This window comes from Chaetomium globosum, genomic scaffold (assembly GCF_000143365.1).
Source record: "Chaetomium globosum CBS 148.51 scaffold_6 genomic scaffold, whole genome shotgun sequence".
NCBI classification, from domain to species: Eukaryota; Fungi; Ascomycota; class Sordariomycetes; order Sordariales; family Chaetomiaceae; genus Chaetomium; species Chaetomium globosum.
Window position 1 is genome coordinate 3,138,241 of NT_165981.1, and position 17,454 is coordinate 3,155,694.

A 17,454-nucleotide genomic window follows, 5' to 3' on the forward strand; every position below is an offset into this window, starting at 1 on the left:
TTTTGCAATGGCGACGGGCCGACTCGACACGAACGGACCACAGGCCGACTAATTAGTCGACAGAAGAGTAAAATGTGGTGATTATTACGGGAATTTTTCCACCAATCTAGCTCCCATACCTCAGCCCAAGCCCACCTACATATCTTGATGACCTCGCTCACTTATTAGCCGGGGCCCCCTTTTTATTCGCACAAGCACACCCATCCACATGCCTCCAACGCCGCCGAAACGTGACCAACCTAGGCCATTCGACATGCTCGACATCCTCGGCATCCTCGTCATCCCCCCCCCGTTCCGCCTGCTCTCTCAGCTCGGGATGCCCCCAAAAGATCTTATCCAGCATCTCCTTGCGCCACGCCCGATCCACCTGCAACCAGTTCTCCCGCGTCAGGGGCTCCGCGTCGCCATGCAGGACGGTCGTGTCGAACGCCACCGCGTCGCACCCGTAGTACAACCCCTCCATGAAATCGATCCACGGGAACCACCAGATCGCCCCGCGCGACTCATCCAGGTCTAGAATCGTGAGCTGCTCCAGCGCCAGGCCCGGGTGCCGGAACCGGTCACGAGAGGCGAGCTCGTACAAGGTCTCGACGACCAGCTTCCGCGCGGCGGCGAGGTGGCTGAAGTGGGGGACCTGGCGGTGCGTGATGCGGACGGTGTCGGTGGCGAAATTGACCCAGCAATATTCGGGAACGTTGTCCCTGCCGTGCGAGGGCGCACCGGGGAGCGGTCGGATGTAGGCTTTGGTGTAGAAGCGCTGCATGTGGGCGCGCGACTCGGCGCAGGCCGTCAGGAGAGACGGTGGCGGCGCCGCGCAGAACGGTAGTTTGCGGCGGCGGTCGTTGGTTTCCTTCAATCGGCCGAAGACGACCTCGCGCGGTTCGATGCTCATCTCCCAGATTTGGTGGCGTAATTCCGGGGGCAGGCGCATGAAGGGGTGGAATTTGGGTTCGGCCATGGTGGGTGAGTGCGGACAATGCGGAAGGATGGCCCGATGGGTGATGGGTTGGTTGTGTTTAACACGGGATTCGCGCTCTGATGGTTCTGATGTTTTTGATGTGTTTGATGTTTTCAAGAGGGAATGGACGGATTTCGGAGTGAACAAGGTGAGGAAGAGGTCACGGACAACCAACCGGGGAGAATAGGGTGGGGCTCCTTGAGTGCCGTCCCCTCATTTGGATTGGTGTGTTAAGCTTACAGGGGTAGCCCGAGTGGGAGGTACTTGATTGTCCATGTATCCGGTGGGGGCAGTGACGTCCAGGATGGCACTGTAAACTTCCTCTGAGTGAACACGGACGTCGTCTTCTCCTGCCGTTGCAGCAAGCGGTGAAAGGCTCTTCTTGGCGATCACCTCATCGCATGATCGAACCATCGTGGGCTGCTGCCTTCCTCGTCGTTACAAATGAGTGACGCAATGACACCGAGACAAAGGTACCGGGTCCTAAATTAAAACCAGTGCTAGTAGCCACGGCAATTTGTCCCAGGTGCCAGTCTCAAGAGGGATGACAAAAAGAAAAGCGCAAATCGAAGGGGACTTTGAGGCAAGATTAAGTGGCGTAGCAAACAACAAGGCAACCAACAGAGACAGTCAACAGTTGTCTCACAAATATGTGCATTTCTCCAACCACGCAACCAAGTACCGAATCACCTTAATGATACACTCGAGTTCAAACCTCCCAATCTTTCCCACGCCACCATCTTATTCCCACCATGACCAACATGTCAGTGATGTCACCCATGGACAACAATCAGGCCACCGTCCCTTCCGTGTCTCATCCTCCTAATCCCCCACACCCCTCATCCCCGCCACAAGCACGACCCCCCAAACCATGACTCTCAAAGCACAGCGTTATCCTCGCCAGCATCAAGAGCGGCCTGCGCCGCCGCATCGCTCGCCTTCTTAGCCGTCTCCGCCAGGTGGGAAGCGAACGCCGGCACCGCAAGCGCCAGAGCCTCCCGGAACATGGTGTGGGTGCTCTCGAGGCTCTCTCTGAGCAGCGAATACCTGTACTCCAGGTCCTGGATCAGTTTGATCACATTGTTCACGATCTTGTCATTGTCATCCGCGGCCCATTTAACGTGGCGCGTCATGCCGGCCTTCGGCTCACCCCCCTCCTGGGCGGAAGATTTAGCATCATTGCCGGCGTCACCATTTCTCTCCCTCGCCTGCAGCTCCGCCACAAGGCTCTTTATGAGGTCGGCATCCGCCGCCGCGCCAGCCAGGGCGTTATCTCGCTCCTCCAGCTCCACGACCAGCGTCTTGACCTGCTCCTCCAGGCGCCGGATGACCTGCTGGCGCAGCACCAGCTCGCCCTGGGCCAAGACGACCGCGTCCTCGAGGTCGGCGATGGCCGCCGACGCATACGCCACCTCGGCCACCGACATCTGCGCGAACCGCGCGCTCTCGGCGAGGCGGGTTTTGGTGGCTGCCATGCTTTTTGTTACGTCCAGCAGGCCCCACCAGGCTGTCTTGCTCTGCAGTCCGAGGTCGATTCCCGCACTGTTGATGCCTTGGGCGGGGTTGTTTGTTGGGTCGGGATATTGGGGCTTTGCCCTCTCGCTCTCGCTTGGGGACGGGGGGAACTTTTGCTTGAGCCCGGCCAGCGGCTCTGGCTCGAACGGAGCGTGTTGCTTGTTGTTTTTGTCGTCCTGCAATGGTTGCCATTGCGTACGTATTCCCGTCACGCCCCCGTTGGATTGGTGGTGAAGCTGTTCGGTGGTGGCTTGGCTTTTGGTATTTCCATTTGCTTGCGCCTTCGGAGCTTTGGTAAATCCGTTCTCGGAGAGTGGCTGGGGCTTGTCATTGATCTGGTTCATTCTTGTTAGTCCGGTGAAGATGCGGCGGTTCGAGGTCGAGCCAGTGTGCTGTGTGGCATCTGGGGCGGTACCAAGGGAATGATGAATGTTCAACTTACTTCAGGGGAGACGCAGCTGGGGTAGGTTAAGTTGGGGGAGACGCTGCTAGGGTAGCTTGAGTTGGGGGAGACACAGCTGTGGGGGGGTGAGGTGTCTATGCTAAAGGCGTCAAGACCAAATGAGAGACCACTTTGGGTGGTGGTTGAAGACTCCATGTTGCTACGTTGGGTCGAGCGTCCGGACGTTGTCATAGTGTTTGTTGAAAACGGATGGCAATTGTACTGGAAATATATGTCGAGTCGAGTTAGGATCACAAGAATGTGTGTGATTCTAGAATTAATAGCTTGACTTTGACAAGAGTTGGAACGAGCAGAAGAGAGTTGGGAAAACCGCGCGGAACAAGCAAAAAGGAAGAGCATAAAATGGGCGATTATCAAGGCATCAGCACACGCACCTACCACGTAAGCTGACGACACGATCCACACCATCCGATCTCCTGCCGTCGGTAAGTTTGCAATGATGCAGGAGCATTGCGTGGATAGGTGGAGCGTAGATACCGATCAAGGGCCAGAAGGACTTTCTTCGCCGCTCACGGCTCATCTTGTCGAATGTCACTTGCCAGTCTTGATTCTCGCATCTCCCATGCTAACCTTCGCTCGGCAAGCCCTGCTATCCACCTTGGTATAATAATTGAAGCGGAGTGTGGCCTCCCGGCCCGCCCGCAAACACACACCGACACCCAGATCTGGCTGGTCGTTTCGTGATCGTTCTGCCACAGGGAAGAGAACGCTCAGGCCAAAACCTTCGTAACCACAACCACAATGCTACGAGGGCGAAAAAAGAAATTGTCGGAACATCTACGCCAGAGTTACGTCCTCGCAGGGGGACGTGACGGAGGGCAGGGGGGGGGTCCACCACTGGGGCAGTCGTCACGTGGTCCTGGACCTCGGGGACGACAACCCCGGCTGCAAAATCTGAGCCCCCCTCATTTCTAGATAGAAGAACATGATCCAATTGAACCACGAATGTAGCACGTCCCTCCAGAGAGAAGGGATTTGCCCTGTGCTTCTAACGCTATCGTGATTTTTGGGATTCCCTACAGAAATATTCCAAATTCTATGCCTCCTTCCCCTTGAATGCCGCTGAGGTCTTGATTAACCAATGAACACATACGTACTGCAATGAAAACATACTGCCTAAACGGAGAATGCAATAGAAAACCAGGGAAATAAAGGTCTAACCCTCAGCCACCAGAAGAGACGTACTAGGTAGGTGGGCCACGGGGCAGAACATCCAAACCTGGTGTGGAATCATGGTCACAATTAAGCCCTTCCTCGGATTCTAGGTATGCCTCCACGAATGCATCCTCGAACTAGATTATTAATTTTTAGTCCATCTTCATCTTGCCAGCCGTGATGGTCTGGTCGAAGGCTCCCAAAGTTCAAGCACATTTTATTGCCTGTTTAGGAGGCGGCACGGCCCCGCTTCGGCGCTGAGATCGGCCCCACCCCGGACCGGAAGCTCTCGCTCTGTACGTGACCTGGAGGGTATCTTGTCTTCGGAACGTCGCCCTCGGAAAAAGTTTCTCGGTCGCTGCGGCTGAACAGAGGAATCGAAATTCCACTAAACGCTTTTTCGCTTTCGCGTTCTATCAATTCTAGACCTCGCCAAGTCTGGCTAGGGGCAAGCTGAAGGTGGAGTTCATGGAGGAGCCCCGGCCCCTCGGGCGCCCCGGACAGGGCGATGTCATGACCGTGAATGTCGGGGCACAGGTCACAGAATTCAGACCTCTTTTGTCCATCGCCTGGTAACGATTACTGTAATCAAACCATCGCTGATCAACCATCTTCGAGAGCCTGGGCGCCCGCGATTTGTATTTTCAGGGAAACTTTCCGAGTGGAAATGTCAGGACCAGCTTTGCTTACGATTCAGCTGGCCCTCGTGGCAGACAGGGGTGCCCAATTCGGAAGAGCTATGGAAAGGAACCGATAGCGCCGAATCCAGACCGTCCATTATCGACGGCATCAGCCCCGCCAAACCGTCTTCAATTTAGGAAAGGGGTTGGCGGAGCGTTTCCTCCTCATGGCCCAGCAGGTAGGCCGAGACTGTTGGTGAATGCATTTTATATTCTTTGGAGTCCGCTCCTCGCCTCCCTTTTATGTTCTCATGGGATACTCTTCAAGTCTCACCACTAGTCATTCGTTTCAGCAGCCTTTCTTGAGGAGTGTCCACTCTTTTATCTTAGTTTGGTAAAACATTCATCGCACAGCTTCCTTTCCCCTACGCCGCCAAAATGAGATCGCGACTTCTCCGGTTGTGGAGCCTGGGTTTGCTGGCCATCGTTGGAGCCGCTGCAGACACTTCATGTGTCGATTGCGAAGCCACTCTTGTCGCCAACTCGGACTGGTCCAACGGCGTGCTCGCCGAGGGAAACTACTACCAGCCGACTAAGACAGGAAACTGGCTGCTTGGTAGGAGCAGCGGCGGCGAAGGCCCGCTCGAGCTTCGAAACGACCCAACCAATGGTCACTATGTGTGGAATTTCTGGTACGTTGCATCGAGAGTTTTCGTCTCTGTTGCATTCATTTGCTCAGAGTCAGGTTGTAGCCAAAGTCAACAACAGAGAACTGAAACTGACATTGCCGATGAAGTCCCAAGGGACACAGCGGATATTGCCGGGTCTACCTGGCCCAGGTCATCACTGTCCAAGCCGGTGTGACCTACGATTTCTCGTTCCAGTACGCGATGGATGGCGTGCGGGCTTCGGCGAACACGATTGAGATGACCGTGGCAACCTTACCCCAAAGAACCACTGTCTTCAACCAGTTTACCTACTCTGGCAATACCAACGGATGGGCGACATTCAACACCAACACTTGGACGCCCACCGCGTCAGGTGACATTGTGTTGACGCTTACCTGGTATGTACCGGAAACCTTGTTCCTCGTGTTTCGATGGACTGACACGGGACAACACAAACCAGGCGCAACGATCCCAACGACGCCACGGTCAAGATCAAGAGCGCCGCCATGTCTGCCGTTGAATGCCGCAACCCCGAATCCACCAAGACCTGCTCGGCTGAGCCGGAACCGGTCACAACCACGACTGTCTCTACGTCGAGCCCTGATCCGGAGCCGACCACCACTAGCACCGAAGAAACCACCACGAGTGCCGAGCCAGAGCCCACCACTACCACCACTACCGAGGAAGCCACCACGAGTGCGGATCCGGAACCGACTGTCACTGCCACCGAGACTATGTCGACCACATCCCCAACCAAGGGCTGGTAAGTATCACTTGAGAACCCTCTTGTTCTTACCAACGATGAGCTGACAATGTCCTTTTTAGCGGCAAACGGAGGAGAAGACGCAATCTTTAACGTCTCCGGAACCGGTTGATTTGACCCCCCCACTGCCTGTATTTTTCCTAGCTCACCACGTCGGCCAACACTGTCAGTCTAAGCCACCGCTGTACACGTCACTCGAGAGAGTCTCATAGCGCCAATGTGATGGCTAAACTGGGAGGGCCGGGCAGGGACGGTGGTGTAAATCACCGATGTCGGATTCGTTGTGCTTAGCTCCGGTTAACTACTGTATCCGTGACCCGGCCAAAGACAAACACGCTTCCTGACTAGGTATTCTGCCCAGAAGACAATGCAGCTTTGACATCAACAGTCTCCTGAGTTGATGGTAACTACTATTCGTCCTGTCCTCGTGTAACATGTGGGGGCCGTGCTATAGTGGTATTGGTACCCAGGTACTATTGGGTGTCCGGCCCACTCCGGAAATGAGCAGAAACTCGTCTCATGCTGCCAACCAAGGAGCCAACTAGAAATTGGCGGTTGTTTACGGGGCCGTCTCCATCTTGTTTGGAGAGTAGAGTTGTGGCGTGGGAAGTGTCCCCGTGCTAGCAGCTTGGCCAAATCGAGCTTGCGTCAGCCTTTCTTGTTCGTGGCGGTGAATGTCTGGTGAGGAAGGTTGCATGTTTCTCACCTGGCTTCCTGGCGCGTTTGAGTGGCGCGACGCGGGGATGCCAAGCGTACCAAGCAAAAAGCTGTGAAGCCAAGATCGACAGGTCAAACAGGGCGAGCGATCTCGCAGAAGTGTATTTTAAATGACATCAACCGTAACGAGCAGCCATCCGGGCCGTTTGTTGGCTGACGGGAGAATGGGGCGGAGACAACTGCACTGCCTGTTAATCCCGCCGCCGAGCCTCTGCAGTCCTCTCGGCATTCGTCACTCGAGGATTCTCCAAGCTATTTCGATGTATTCCTGCATATAAACATCCAGCTTGCTCTTCCTTAACAACCCCTTCCGCTCCACTATCACCAACCCCCAGCCAGCAAACCACCCAAATAACAATCCCAACCAATCCACCACCATGCCACCCCGAACGCTGCTCACCCTCCTAGCCGCCGCCAGCGTGCACGTGCACGGCGCCTCCATCCTCAGCTGCGCCGACGTCGACTGCCCCATCACCGAGGGCACCACGTCGGCGACCTGCACCGTCGCCGACCGCACCTTCAACGCCGTCGGCCTGACCAGCCTCGACGCGGGCGGCAACGACCGGCTGCGCGGCCTGTCGTGGGTCAAGGCCGTCGGCGCGCAGGACCACCCCGAGAACAGGACGCGCGTGTTCGACCCAGAGCTTCTATCTCGGCACGCCGGGATGAGTTTGACTTTGAGGATACCGGAGGCGTGTGCGGTTTTTTTTACGCAGGTGTCGGATGGGGTAAGGTTTGGGGAAGGGGATCAAGGGATTGCGCAGGGGACTTGTGGGGATGCGCTGGGTGATGCGTGCGTGAGCGCGTTGACGGACCGCGCGAGGAAGGTCGATTTGGCGGGGCTGCGGGGCCGGCGCGCGTGTGATAAGTTGAAGCAGGATTTTGAGGATAACTTGGACGAGGCTTGTTCGCAGTTTTGCGGTGGGAGCCCAGTGGACGGGGATTGAGGCGAGGCGTAGGTGACTCCCTTTTCTTTTTCCTTTTGGGGTGGGGGGTGCAATTGCATGAGCGTGAAAGCTGACACACTTGGCAGCCATTAATGGCGACGGCGCCCCTGAGGAGATCGAAGACCGCCAGAACCGTACTACCAACTGCTGGCCGGTTCTCCCCAAGACCGACGACCTGACGCTGGTGCAGTCCGTTATGACCCTTGTAAGCCTTTGCCTATCCCCCTTGCTCCCCCTTTTCCCCCATCACATAGTGATACTAACTTTGTCGAAAGGGCGACTTCGACGCTTCGGTGCTGGTCGACAATTTCTTCGGCATCACCCCCATCCTGACTGTCTTCTTCCCCGAGAACGACAATGACGACGGCGACGACACCGACTCTGACAACTTGGTCACCCAGACCGTCGCGCAGCTGACGTGCATCAAAGCCATTGACATGACCACCGCCAGCAACGAGACGCAGAGCCCGGGTGGCAACGAGAACGGCAATGGCGGCAACGGCGGCAATGGCGGCAACGGCGGTAACGGTGATGATGGCAACGCCGCTGGCCGGATGGTGGCGAGCGGCTCCCTTGCAGCTTTGGGCGGCTTGTTGTCGGCGGCCTTGGTACTGCTGGCTTAGAGCCTAGGTGGTTATGGATGACTTTGAATATGACGATGTTTCATATGTAAGGAGGTAACTTTGAAATAATGGAAGTACAATGTCAATTGATCTTTGTATACATAGGTTGAAGCACCCTATCAAGCCTTGAACCTGGCGGATGAGGTGTGGCTTGTTACATGTAATGTCAAGGCTGCAATACAAATATACGGTAATGCCCGGAAGGTTCGATTTTGACTTTTAACTTGTGATCCAATGCCCGCTTTGACCTGTTCTCTTGCAGCCATCCCGACTTTAACACGTACGAGCGTCGAGTATTCTCACACCACGGATGGAGTCACTTCTTCACGTTATCACAACTTGGTTAAAGGCCCCCTAACTTCTTGAATTGACAAGCTTTCGATTCGATTTTGAAGAGAGATTTAAGACCAAATTATGTCAAGGAAGCTTGACTACTAACTTAATCATCCGATGTTGTCTGGGCTGCGGTGTTAACATTTCGGATGTTTCCAACAGGATGAGGTGTTGGGATGACCTGGCTTGCCTGGCACGCGACACAATACCGCATGTGGAACGGCGGGGACCAAACTGCTATTAAGCAAGCTAGACTAAAATAGGAAGTCCGTCGTGGACGGGAATTGAGACCCGGAGTTTCCATCCTCAGCCCACAGCCGCTCCTCAACCATCCACTTCCATCACCATCAACATCAACAAAACTTAACCTACCCACGAAAAGCCCGCAAAATGGAGTACAAAGCCCAACCGCCTTCCCCTCTCGGCCGCCGAATCCAACCCCGCCTCATAATCCACGGCGGTGCCGGCAACATCACCCCCGCGACCCTAACCCCCAAGCGCTACGCCGAGTTCCGCACCGCCCTCCTGACCATCGTACGTTCCCCCCCAAACCTCAGTTCACTCCTCCTCCCTTCCCAAAACCAACCTAACCACGGCCCCAGATCTCCCACGCCCACACCTTCATGACCACCCCCACCCCCACTTCCACCCCCCCAAAACTCCCCTCCTCCCTCGCCGTCGCAACCCACGCCGTCACCCTCCTCGAAGACAACCCGCTCTTCAACGCCGGCCATGGCGCCGTCTTCACGCGCGACGGCCTGCACGAGCTCGAGGCCTCGGTCATGGTATCACGGGGCCACGCCAAGCGCGGCGTGGGCGTGTCCGGCCTGCGGCGCGTACGCAACCCCGTGCGGCTGGCGCGCGAGGTGCTGGAGAGGGGGGAGCGGGATTTGAAGGGATTGGGGTTGGGGGAGGGGACGGGGTTGGATGTGCCGAGTGCGCAGGGCCATACGCATTTGCATGGCGCGGCGGCGGAGCAGTTGGCGGAGGGGTATGGATTGGTGATGGTGGAGCAGGGGTATTTTTGGACGAGGCGGCGGTGGGAGGAGCATGTGAGGGGGTTGGAGAGGGAGAGGGAGCGGGGTGGGCTGGGGACGTGGTGTAAAGAGGAGTATGTCCCTCAGGGGACGGTGGGCGCCGTGGCGGTGGATGAGGAGGGTGTTGTCTGCGTTGCTACGAGCACGGGGGGGTTGACGAACAAGGTGACGGGGAGGATTGGGGACACGCCTACCGTCGGGGCGGGGTTTTGGGCGGAGGAGTGGGTTGAAAGTGCTGGTGGTTCGGGTGCTGCATGGGCGAGCTATGGTCCGGCGGTGGTGTTGTCCGGAGCTTTGAAGGGGGTGATGGCCGAGTGCTTCCCGACGCCATGGATGTACAACCCCCTGGCATCTGCTGCGGGCGACCTGACGAGAACTCGCTCGGTTGCTGTCTCTGGGACTGGCAATGGCGACTCGTTTCTTCGGACAGCAGCCGCCAGAACCGTGGGCTCAATTGCACGCTTCGACGGGGATACTTCCACAGCAGCGGTCACCAAAGTTACTGGGCCAGGCGGTGAGCTCCAAAACAGCGCTGGAGATCGTTGGGGCAAGACCGGCGAAGGTGAGGGCGGCATGATCGGCATCGAGTGTACCGTGGTAAAGGATGGCGAGGGCCGCGTGGTCGTGGCCCGTTCCGAGCTGCTCCAGGATTTTAACTGTGGGGGCATGTTTCGGGCTTGGGTTGACGAGCGCGGGGTCGCATTCGCTCGAGTATTCAGGGACGACGAGGAGGTCCCTGATGCGTACGTTGGCGAAGGCAAGCCGGAGAACCCACGCATGTGGTCCGGGGAGAAACTAGGTTAGACTTCTACCAAACGAGTAGAGGAATGAATAAATCGCCCCTGTCCTGGGTATAGATTGCTTTGGCTTGAAGATGGATATTATTTTGCAGATGTTTTCCGCTGGCTGGGGCCTTCCACTCGCCCGTGGCAAAGCGTCACCGACCGGTTCTATGTTACAGCGAACGCCGCCACCAGTATGCTAACCGTCATAAATGCATAAATACACGTCCGGGCTCTGTCGAGAGGTCGGAGAAGAGTTGGGTGTGTCGAAAAGCCGTCACTTGTGATCCAAGGGCGTTGTCATTCTAAGCAAGCATCTGTTCGCCCGACGGTGGTGGTTGCGGGGCCTTCAAACAGTCAGTACTGCCCAATGCATCAAGACTGTCCTGCCAACTTACCTCCAGCTTTGTGCTGCCCGCAAACATCTTCTGGAACCCGATCCCGACGCCTTCGATGACGGCCAACAGGATGGCGCAGCTGATGGCGCCGTTCCTCGCCGCCTTGTACCCACCTCGAATCGCGAGCGAGCCCCCTGTGAAGAACCCGGCAATCTGCATCGTGTTAGTGTCGGCTGCGTACGATCGGTGTCGCGGCGACATACAATAGCGTTGTACCTGTCATCTGGTTAGCTCGTTGCAATTTCTAATGAGCTACTGGGCCGCCGTCCGCTCAAACAAGCCAGGGGCCACCCGGAACCAAGGAGAAAGGGCTGGGTGAACATACGCATCTTCCTTTTTCCTGACACCCTTGACTGCGCAGTCGAATGTGCTGAACAGACCACCCCAAACGCCGAAGTTGCCTCCCAATACCGGGGCGCGCATCTTGATTGCTGTGATGGCGCCTAGTCGGCGCTCGCCATAGGGGCTGTTCCGGAAACCTTTGACACCGTGCCAGATCGTCCCGCCGACAGCCTAGCCAGGGAGGTTAGTTAAGAGTCCGGGTGGCGTGGTTCAGAGCCGGGCGGCGGCGGCCTCGGGTTTTCTGTTGCGTCGCCAGGAGAGGTCGGAGGACGGGGCACTGGTTGAGATACGTACACCCATACAGAAAGCACCGCCGAAATCATTGAGAATAACCCAAGGGCAGGGGTCTCGTGTGTGATCCATTATGGCGCGCGGTTAGAAGTCTTCGATCGAAAGAGGAGAGTCGGGTTGCGCCCAGCGCGTGGGGATATTCTGAAAATCGGTGTCCAGAAAGATGTCGAGGCTAGTTTCTGGCCGATGGTTCCCGTCGTCGGTGGGCTTTGGCGGGGGCGGTTATCGTTGATGGAGGAGTAACGCCGTCGTTATCGGGGTGGTGTCTGCAAACTCGGCTTCGATGATCTCAGAAACCGAAGAAAATTGTTCGGCAGGGGTGGGAGCACAGACCATAGCTGGCGAATCCATGGCAGGGGTAGGGAGTAATTTCTTCCGAATCTGGACCAGCACCAGTCTAAATAGCGGTCCAAATTGCCAACCGAGCAATGGAGGGTCGCGTGGCGCAAGGTTCCTCACCGGCGGCTTGGAGGAGGACAATAATCTGTACATGGCATACGTTGCCTGCAATCCGCCGGACATGGTCAACAATAAGCAGCCGCCGCAGCCCCAGAATCCGGTTGACTAGAAGACCGGGAATCACGAGTTTATTCTCCGCTCTGATGCTGTTCCTTGCCGAAGCCATTTAGGGAGACTCGTTGCCCCTAATCTGATGAAATACAAAAAAGAGGCATGCCGGGAAAGATCCAGTTACCCTGGTCGCCGTCGTCACTCCGCCTGAGGGTATTCAGTCTGGGTACCGTAAGCCTGGCGGGCAGTCCAAATAACTAATGCCCAGCAGATGATCATTGCCTCCAACGCTCCATATGCTTCATCATTAATAAATTCACTATGTGTCCTAGAATGTACCGATACGAAGACCAAGGTCGTTAGAAACTCGAAGGTCCTCAACGCCAGGCCTTTGCAAAACTGTTGTAAGTCTGGCAACAAAGGATTGGAGTCTGGTACACAGTTTGGAGGAACTGGCTCGTAAGGAAACTGGCAGAAAAACACATACATACGTGATACATACATACCATACCGTACCATACCCTCGGCATGTCATCAGAAATTTTAGTCTTCTACGTCTTGGGATTCCCAGTTCTATAAAACTCGCCCTTTATATTGATTCCGTTCCTTTTAATACCCTTTGCTGACCCTTTTGCCGGCCCTTTTGCTGGCCGCTTTGCTGGCTGCCAGTTTCAGTCTCTTCAATAATTAACGCGAATTGCCGTACCTTGCCGTCAAACATTACACCTGTAAATACGCTCCGATATGATATGCAGTGGGTCTGCCGATTGCCGACCGATTTTCGGAGTTCAAGAATCCGATTTCGCCTGCATGGCAAAAGACCGACAATCAGCAAAACCTCGATCTGGCCCATTATTTGGATGAAGAACGCCCTTGAAATCTGGTTTCTCTGCCCTTGCGATTGTACATTTCATGAGACGGATGGCTCTTCACAATGATATCTCTACCAGTTCAGAAGACTTTTTCTTGGCTTTCCCTCGCTGAACCAGGCGCCAAAGCCTTTGGATAGTGATTTACCTTCGACGTCCTGCGTATCAGTGGCTCCCTGCGCTGCCGCAAGCCGCTCTTCTTGGTATCAACTCCCTGGCACTGCTGCACCAACGCAGGGATGGTCTGCAGCGTCCTTCTCTCCGCGACCACGCGATCCCGCCAGCCATTCCGGTACCCGCCAAGAAGGGACCGACCTTCAACCCCTGGTGCCTTGCGACCATCCACGCGTGAAATTCAGCAGTGGCTTTGTCTAGGATGCTTCGTGGCGTCCGTTCTGTCGCCGATTCGGCAGCTGCTGCCAATGAGGTATATGAACAGCAACAGCCTCGCCGCGCAAATGCCCTGCTGTTCTCCTTGTCGATCCGTTTTGGAGAACCCACCGTGTCACCTTTCCTGTGTTTGTTTTCTTGGTCCTGTAAAAGCGGTGAGATGCCTCCGTCCTTCTTCTTTCGACCTGTGCGCCCCAGAATCTGAGAGTGTTTGTAATGGCGCACGCTGCCCCTGATCTCGCGTCATGTCTCGGTTCCGGTGAGAAGTCGCGCAAAGAGGGAGATTTCGGAGCACCAGTCGAGCCCGAGGTACAAAACCAAGACCCTCCCAACCACGCACGTCTTATCCCGCGAAATTTTGTTTGGCGTCTTGCTGGTCGGCCTACCAGCTCAACGAGCTCAGCAGACGACGTCGTGGACGGCGACATGGCGGTGGGTGTGCCTGTCCTCCGGGAGCGGTTCGATCCATGGCGCCACGACCCGCTGGAAGAAGAGCTTGATGGGCAGGAGGAACGCTGTAAAGGATGCAGCAAGATCCCCAAAGCCAGGGCCGCGGCTGCTGTGCAGCCACCCCACGATCTCCCGCCTGGTAAGCTGTCGTCTGTTTCCCTCACGTGCGCCTCCGCATCTCGATCGGGCCATTCCCATGACACTCCTACCACAAACCCCCACCTGAGCGGCGCGATCCGTCCCGGCTTGATGGTACCGGAAGAAAAGCCGGATGCAGCAAGACTGTGTGCGACACTGGGTCAAGGCTGCGTGCTCCGTGGGGTGCTATTCGCGGGCCCAGAACCCTCTTTTTAGTGGAGTTTCCCAGCAGCAAGCCTTGAAACGTGGGGAAGGCGACCCTTGCAAGGGCGTGTTCTGGGCTCCGAATTAGCGCGGGGCTTGGGCTGGCATTGCAACGCTTCCCAAAAATGGCGTCAGCAGCGGTCTGATGAGGATGATCCGACTCACCTCTTCTTCGAGGTGACAACAGATACAAAAACGCGGCTCGTTGCTCTCAATTCGTTGCTAACACTCGCGCTCTCTCCAGAAACGACACCGACAATGCCGAGCCTGCAGGGCCGCGAGCTCGACGATGGCTGCCCCGACACCGCTCCCGACCAACTTCAGGAACTCCGCCACGACGGGTCCGTTCTAGCCATAGCCGTCTCTGATAAATACATTTTCGCGGGCACTACCAAAGGCGAGATCACCATTTGGTCGCTCGGCACCTACCAGCTTGTCCAGACCCTCCAAGCCCACAAACGAAGCGTCCTGTGTTTGCTCCTCTCCGAAGACAACAAGTACCTGTTCTCGAGCGCCTGCGAACCCATCATTGGCGTCTGGTGCCCCAAAACTTTTACTCGACTTTACGAGATCTACAGCACATATGACGTCGGCGATGTCTTCAGCGTTGCCTATTCGCCCCAGCGTGAGACACTCTATCTCGGGACACAGACGCAGGACATACAATGGGTCAATTTAACCGACCAGTCGAGGAAAGTGCCCCACGACTCTGCAAATCACCCAGACAAGCGCCAACACCGGTTTTTCGACTCGCGCGCTGTCGGAGGGACGTCTACACCTCGGCGGATGGAGGAGCACTACACGCTCATACCGAAGGCAACAACGGTGCTGGAGATCGACTCTGGGGCGATTCGGCAATACGCACACTACGGCTGGATATTCTGCATGCTGATAGCCAAGGGGCCTACCGTACTTGGTGACCCCGATGAGGAGGTGCTGGTTACCGGTGGTGGAGACGGCACAATCAAGTTGTGGAGGCTGTCCGACGAGGGTCCCGACCACGACGATGGCGTGCTGGGGGATATCGAGGAACTGATGACTTTGGGCGACGATGATAGCGAGTCGGTTATGTCCATGGCCGTGGACGGGTCTTTCCTCTACGCCGGCAAGCTGCAAGGCATCATTGAGCTGTGGGACCTCGACACGAAGCAGAAGCTGCGGGTCATCAAGGCCCACAATGGGAATGTCAACACTCTTAGGATGAGTTTCGGCCTCTTGTGGAGTGGGGCCACAGGAGGGTCAGCTTCGGTACGCGCTTTGCTCAGTATCCGGTAGCCGTCAACTAACGCGTGAATAGAAACACAGCACTGTACACTACGGCAGGGACAAGAACGGCCTGTCCCAAAATATCAGCCAGAAGTACCAATGCCTCAACCGGTGGAAAGCCCACGACGGCAAGATCTTGTCTTCGGCTGTTGCAACCCATCAGAACGACCAGCTGTTCATCACCGGAGCCAACGACAACACGGTCCGCGTCTGGCGCGTTAATGGCATGCCGACACAGACCGAAGAGGAAATCGACGGATCCGAAAACATGATGATCACATCTCTCCGCGAGTTTGTCTCGTACAAGACCATCTCGTCGCGTCCCGAGTTCACCGAGGATTGTCGCAAGGGGGCAACCTATCTTGGCTCCCTCTTCAAGAGACTAGGCGCCGAGGTAGAGATGCTAAGCACCGGCGGGTTGCATAACCCTATCGTCTTCGCCAAGTTCAACGGTAAACTGGAGCCATCGGAGAAACGAAAGCGGATTCTGTTCTACGGTCACTATGACGTCGTCCCGGCGGACATGAAGGGAGATAACTGGCAGACGGATCCCTTCAAACTGGAGGGCCGTGACGGGTACCTTTACGGCCGCGGCGTCAGCGATAACAAGGGGCCCATCATCGCCGCCATCTACGCGGTCTCGGATCTCCTTCAAGCCAAGGTTCTCGACTCAGACATCATTTTTGTTATCGAAGGCGAAGAAGAGTCCGGCTCGCGCGGTTTTCAAGACACGATCCAGGCGCACAAAGACCTGATCGGCAACATCGACTACGTGCTCCTGGCCAACAGCTACTGGCTCGACGATGAAGTGCCCTGTCTCACCTACGGCCTGCGCGGCGTTCTCCATGCAACGATCTGCGTGGACTCCAAGCACCCAGACCTCCACTCGGGCGTCGACGGCAGCAACCTCCTCTCTGAGCCGCTAACCGACCTCACCCTTCTCCTCAGCAAACTGAAAGACTCAAAGAACCACGTCAAAATCCCCGGCTTCTACGACGGCATCCTCCCACTAACCGACGAGGAAGACCAACGGTACGACGACATAGCGGGCATTCTCATCCGCCGCAACCCGTCGCACGGACCGATCGAGGCGCTCAAGCGCAGTCTGATGGCGCGCTGGCGCGAGCCCAACCTGACCATCCACCGGTACAACGTGTCGGGCCCCGATGGCAGCTTGATCAGTAGCCACGCCACTGCCAACGTCAGCGTGCGCCTGGTGCCGGGTCAGGAGGTCGAGGACGTCATCACGTCCCTGCGTGGTTACCTGCACGACCAGTACGCTACCTTCGACAGTGACAACACCCTGACCATCCGTATCGATAACAAGGCCGAGCCGTGGCTCGGCGTGCCGGGGAACTACATCTTCCGCACGCTCGAGGAGGCCGTCATGCGTGCTTGGGGCGGTGTTTCCAGTGCTGAGGGGGCCGCCGTGGCGCTGCCGCCGAATGCGACGGATGGCGAGGACAAGCCCAAGGCCCGGAAGCCTCTGTATATCCGCGAGGGGGGGTCCATTCCGCCGATTCGGTACCTAGAGAAGGAGTTCAATGCGCCAGCGGCGCATCTCCCGTGCGGGCAGGCGACCGATGCTGCGCATTTGGATAATGAGCGGTTGAGGGTTATGAATCTGATGAAGAGCAGGGAGATTTTTAGTACGGTGTTTAGGAAGCTGTGAGCGGGGAGCGGGCAGCCTGCATCGTGTGATATGGTTTGTTCTATGGGTGTGCGGTGGCTGCTAGATGGGAGCGATAGGCATAGAACGTGATACCCTTGTTAGGCCTCCAGTTCCCATTGCCGTGGGCAGTGATATCATCGATGATGGGCATCATCGAGCTGTTGATTTGTAGCCCACAACACCATCTCCAGCCCCAGACACTCGCCCCCAACACGCCCCATAGTCATAAGGAACCAAATATTAAGAACTCGCACTATATTAACATCTTCCATTTTGCATACATATATTTTCCCACAACTCGCCTCCCGCCCCAACTCCCACAACTCCACACCCAACCCTCTCA

At 56.4% G+C, this 17,454-nt stretch overlaps 7 protein-coding genes across 7 annotated transcripts; 4 read left to right on the plus strand and 3 right to left on the minus strand.

The window, feature by feature from the left end:
* Positions 1-157: 157 nt before the first annotated feature.
* On the minus strand, positions 158-1,372 carry CHGG_09325 (uncharacterized protein; the record flags this gene model as incomplete). Its single annotated transcript, XM_001227251.1, has 2 exons — positions 158-1,033; positions 1,199-1,372. The coding sequence occupies 2 exons, from the start codon at positions 1,370-1,372 to the stop codon at positions 158-160; spliced, it is 1,050 nt and encodes a 349-aa protein (XP_001227252.1).
* A 464-nt stretch (positions 1,373-1,836) lies between these two features.
* CHGG_09326 (uncharacterized protein) lies at positions 1,837-3,071 on the minus strand (the record flags this gene model as incomplete). Its single annotated transcript, XM_001227252.1, has 2 exons — positions 1,837-2,808; positions 2,916-3,071. The coding sequence occupies 2 exons, from the start codon at positions 3,069-3,071 to the stop codon at positions 1,837-1,839; spliced, it is 1,128 nt and encodes a 375-aa protein (XP_001227253.1).
* Positions 3,072-5,149: 2,078 nt separating this feature from the next.
* CHGG_09327 (uncharacterized protein) lies at positions 5,150-6,687 on the plus strand (the record flags this gene model as incomplete). The annotated part of the gene is made up of 4 exons (XM_001227253.1): positions 5,150-5,403; positions 5,508-5,777; positions 5,840-6,142; positions 6,597-6,687. 4 exons carry the CDS (start codon positions 5,150-5,152, stop codon positions 6,685-6,687), a joined length of 918 nt encoding a protein of 305 aa, XP_001227254.1.
* A 549-nt stretch (positions 6,688-7,236) lies between these two features.
* On the plus strand, positions 7,237-8,429 carry CHGG_09328 (uncharacterized protein; the record flags this gene model as incomplete). The annotated part of the gene is made up of 4 exons (XM_001227254.1): positions 7,237-7,652; positions 7,774-7,814; positions 7,893-8,011; positions 8,082-8,429. 4 exons carry the CDS (start codon positions 7,237-7,239, stop codon positions 8,427-8,429), a joined length of 924 nt encoding a protein of 307 aa, XP_001227255.1.
* A 723-nt stretch (positions 8,430-9,152) lies between these two features.
* CHGG_09329 (uncharacterized protein) lies at positions 9,153-10,603 on the plus strand (the record flags this gene model as incomplete). The annotated part of the gene is made up of 2 exons (XM_001227255.1): positions 9,153-9,296; positions 9,365-10,603. The coding sequence occupies 2 exons, from the start codon at positions 9,153-9,155 to the stop codon at positions 10,601-10,603; spliced, it is 1,383 nt and encodes a 460-aa protein (XP_001227256.1).
* Positions 10,604-10,886: 283 nt separating this feature from the next.
* Positions 10,887-11,684, minus strand: CHGG_09330 (mitochondrial import inner membrane translocase subunit tim-17; the record flags this gene model as incomplete). The annotated part of the gene is made up of 4 exons (XM_001227256.1): positions 10,887-10,928; positions 10,980-11,132; positions 11,301-11,492; positions 11,616-11,684. 4 exons carry the CDS (start codon positions 11,682-11,684, stop codon positions 10,887-10,889), a joined length of 456 nt encoding a protein of 151 aa, XP_001227257.1.
* A 1,913-nt stretch (positions 11,685-13,597) lies between these two features.
* CHGG_09331 (uncharacterized protein) lies at positions 13,598-17,111 on the plus strand (the record flags this gene model as incomplete). Its single annotated transcript, XM_001227257.1, has 3 exons — positions 13,598-13,970; positions 14,418-15,421; positions 15,471-17,111. The coding sequence occupies 3 exons, from the start codon at positions 13,598-13,600 to the stop codon at positions 17,109-17,111; spliced, it is 3,018 nt and encodes a 1,005-aa protein (XP_001227258.1).
* Positions 17,112-17,454: the final 343 nt, after the last annotated feature.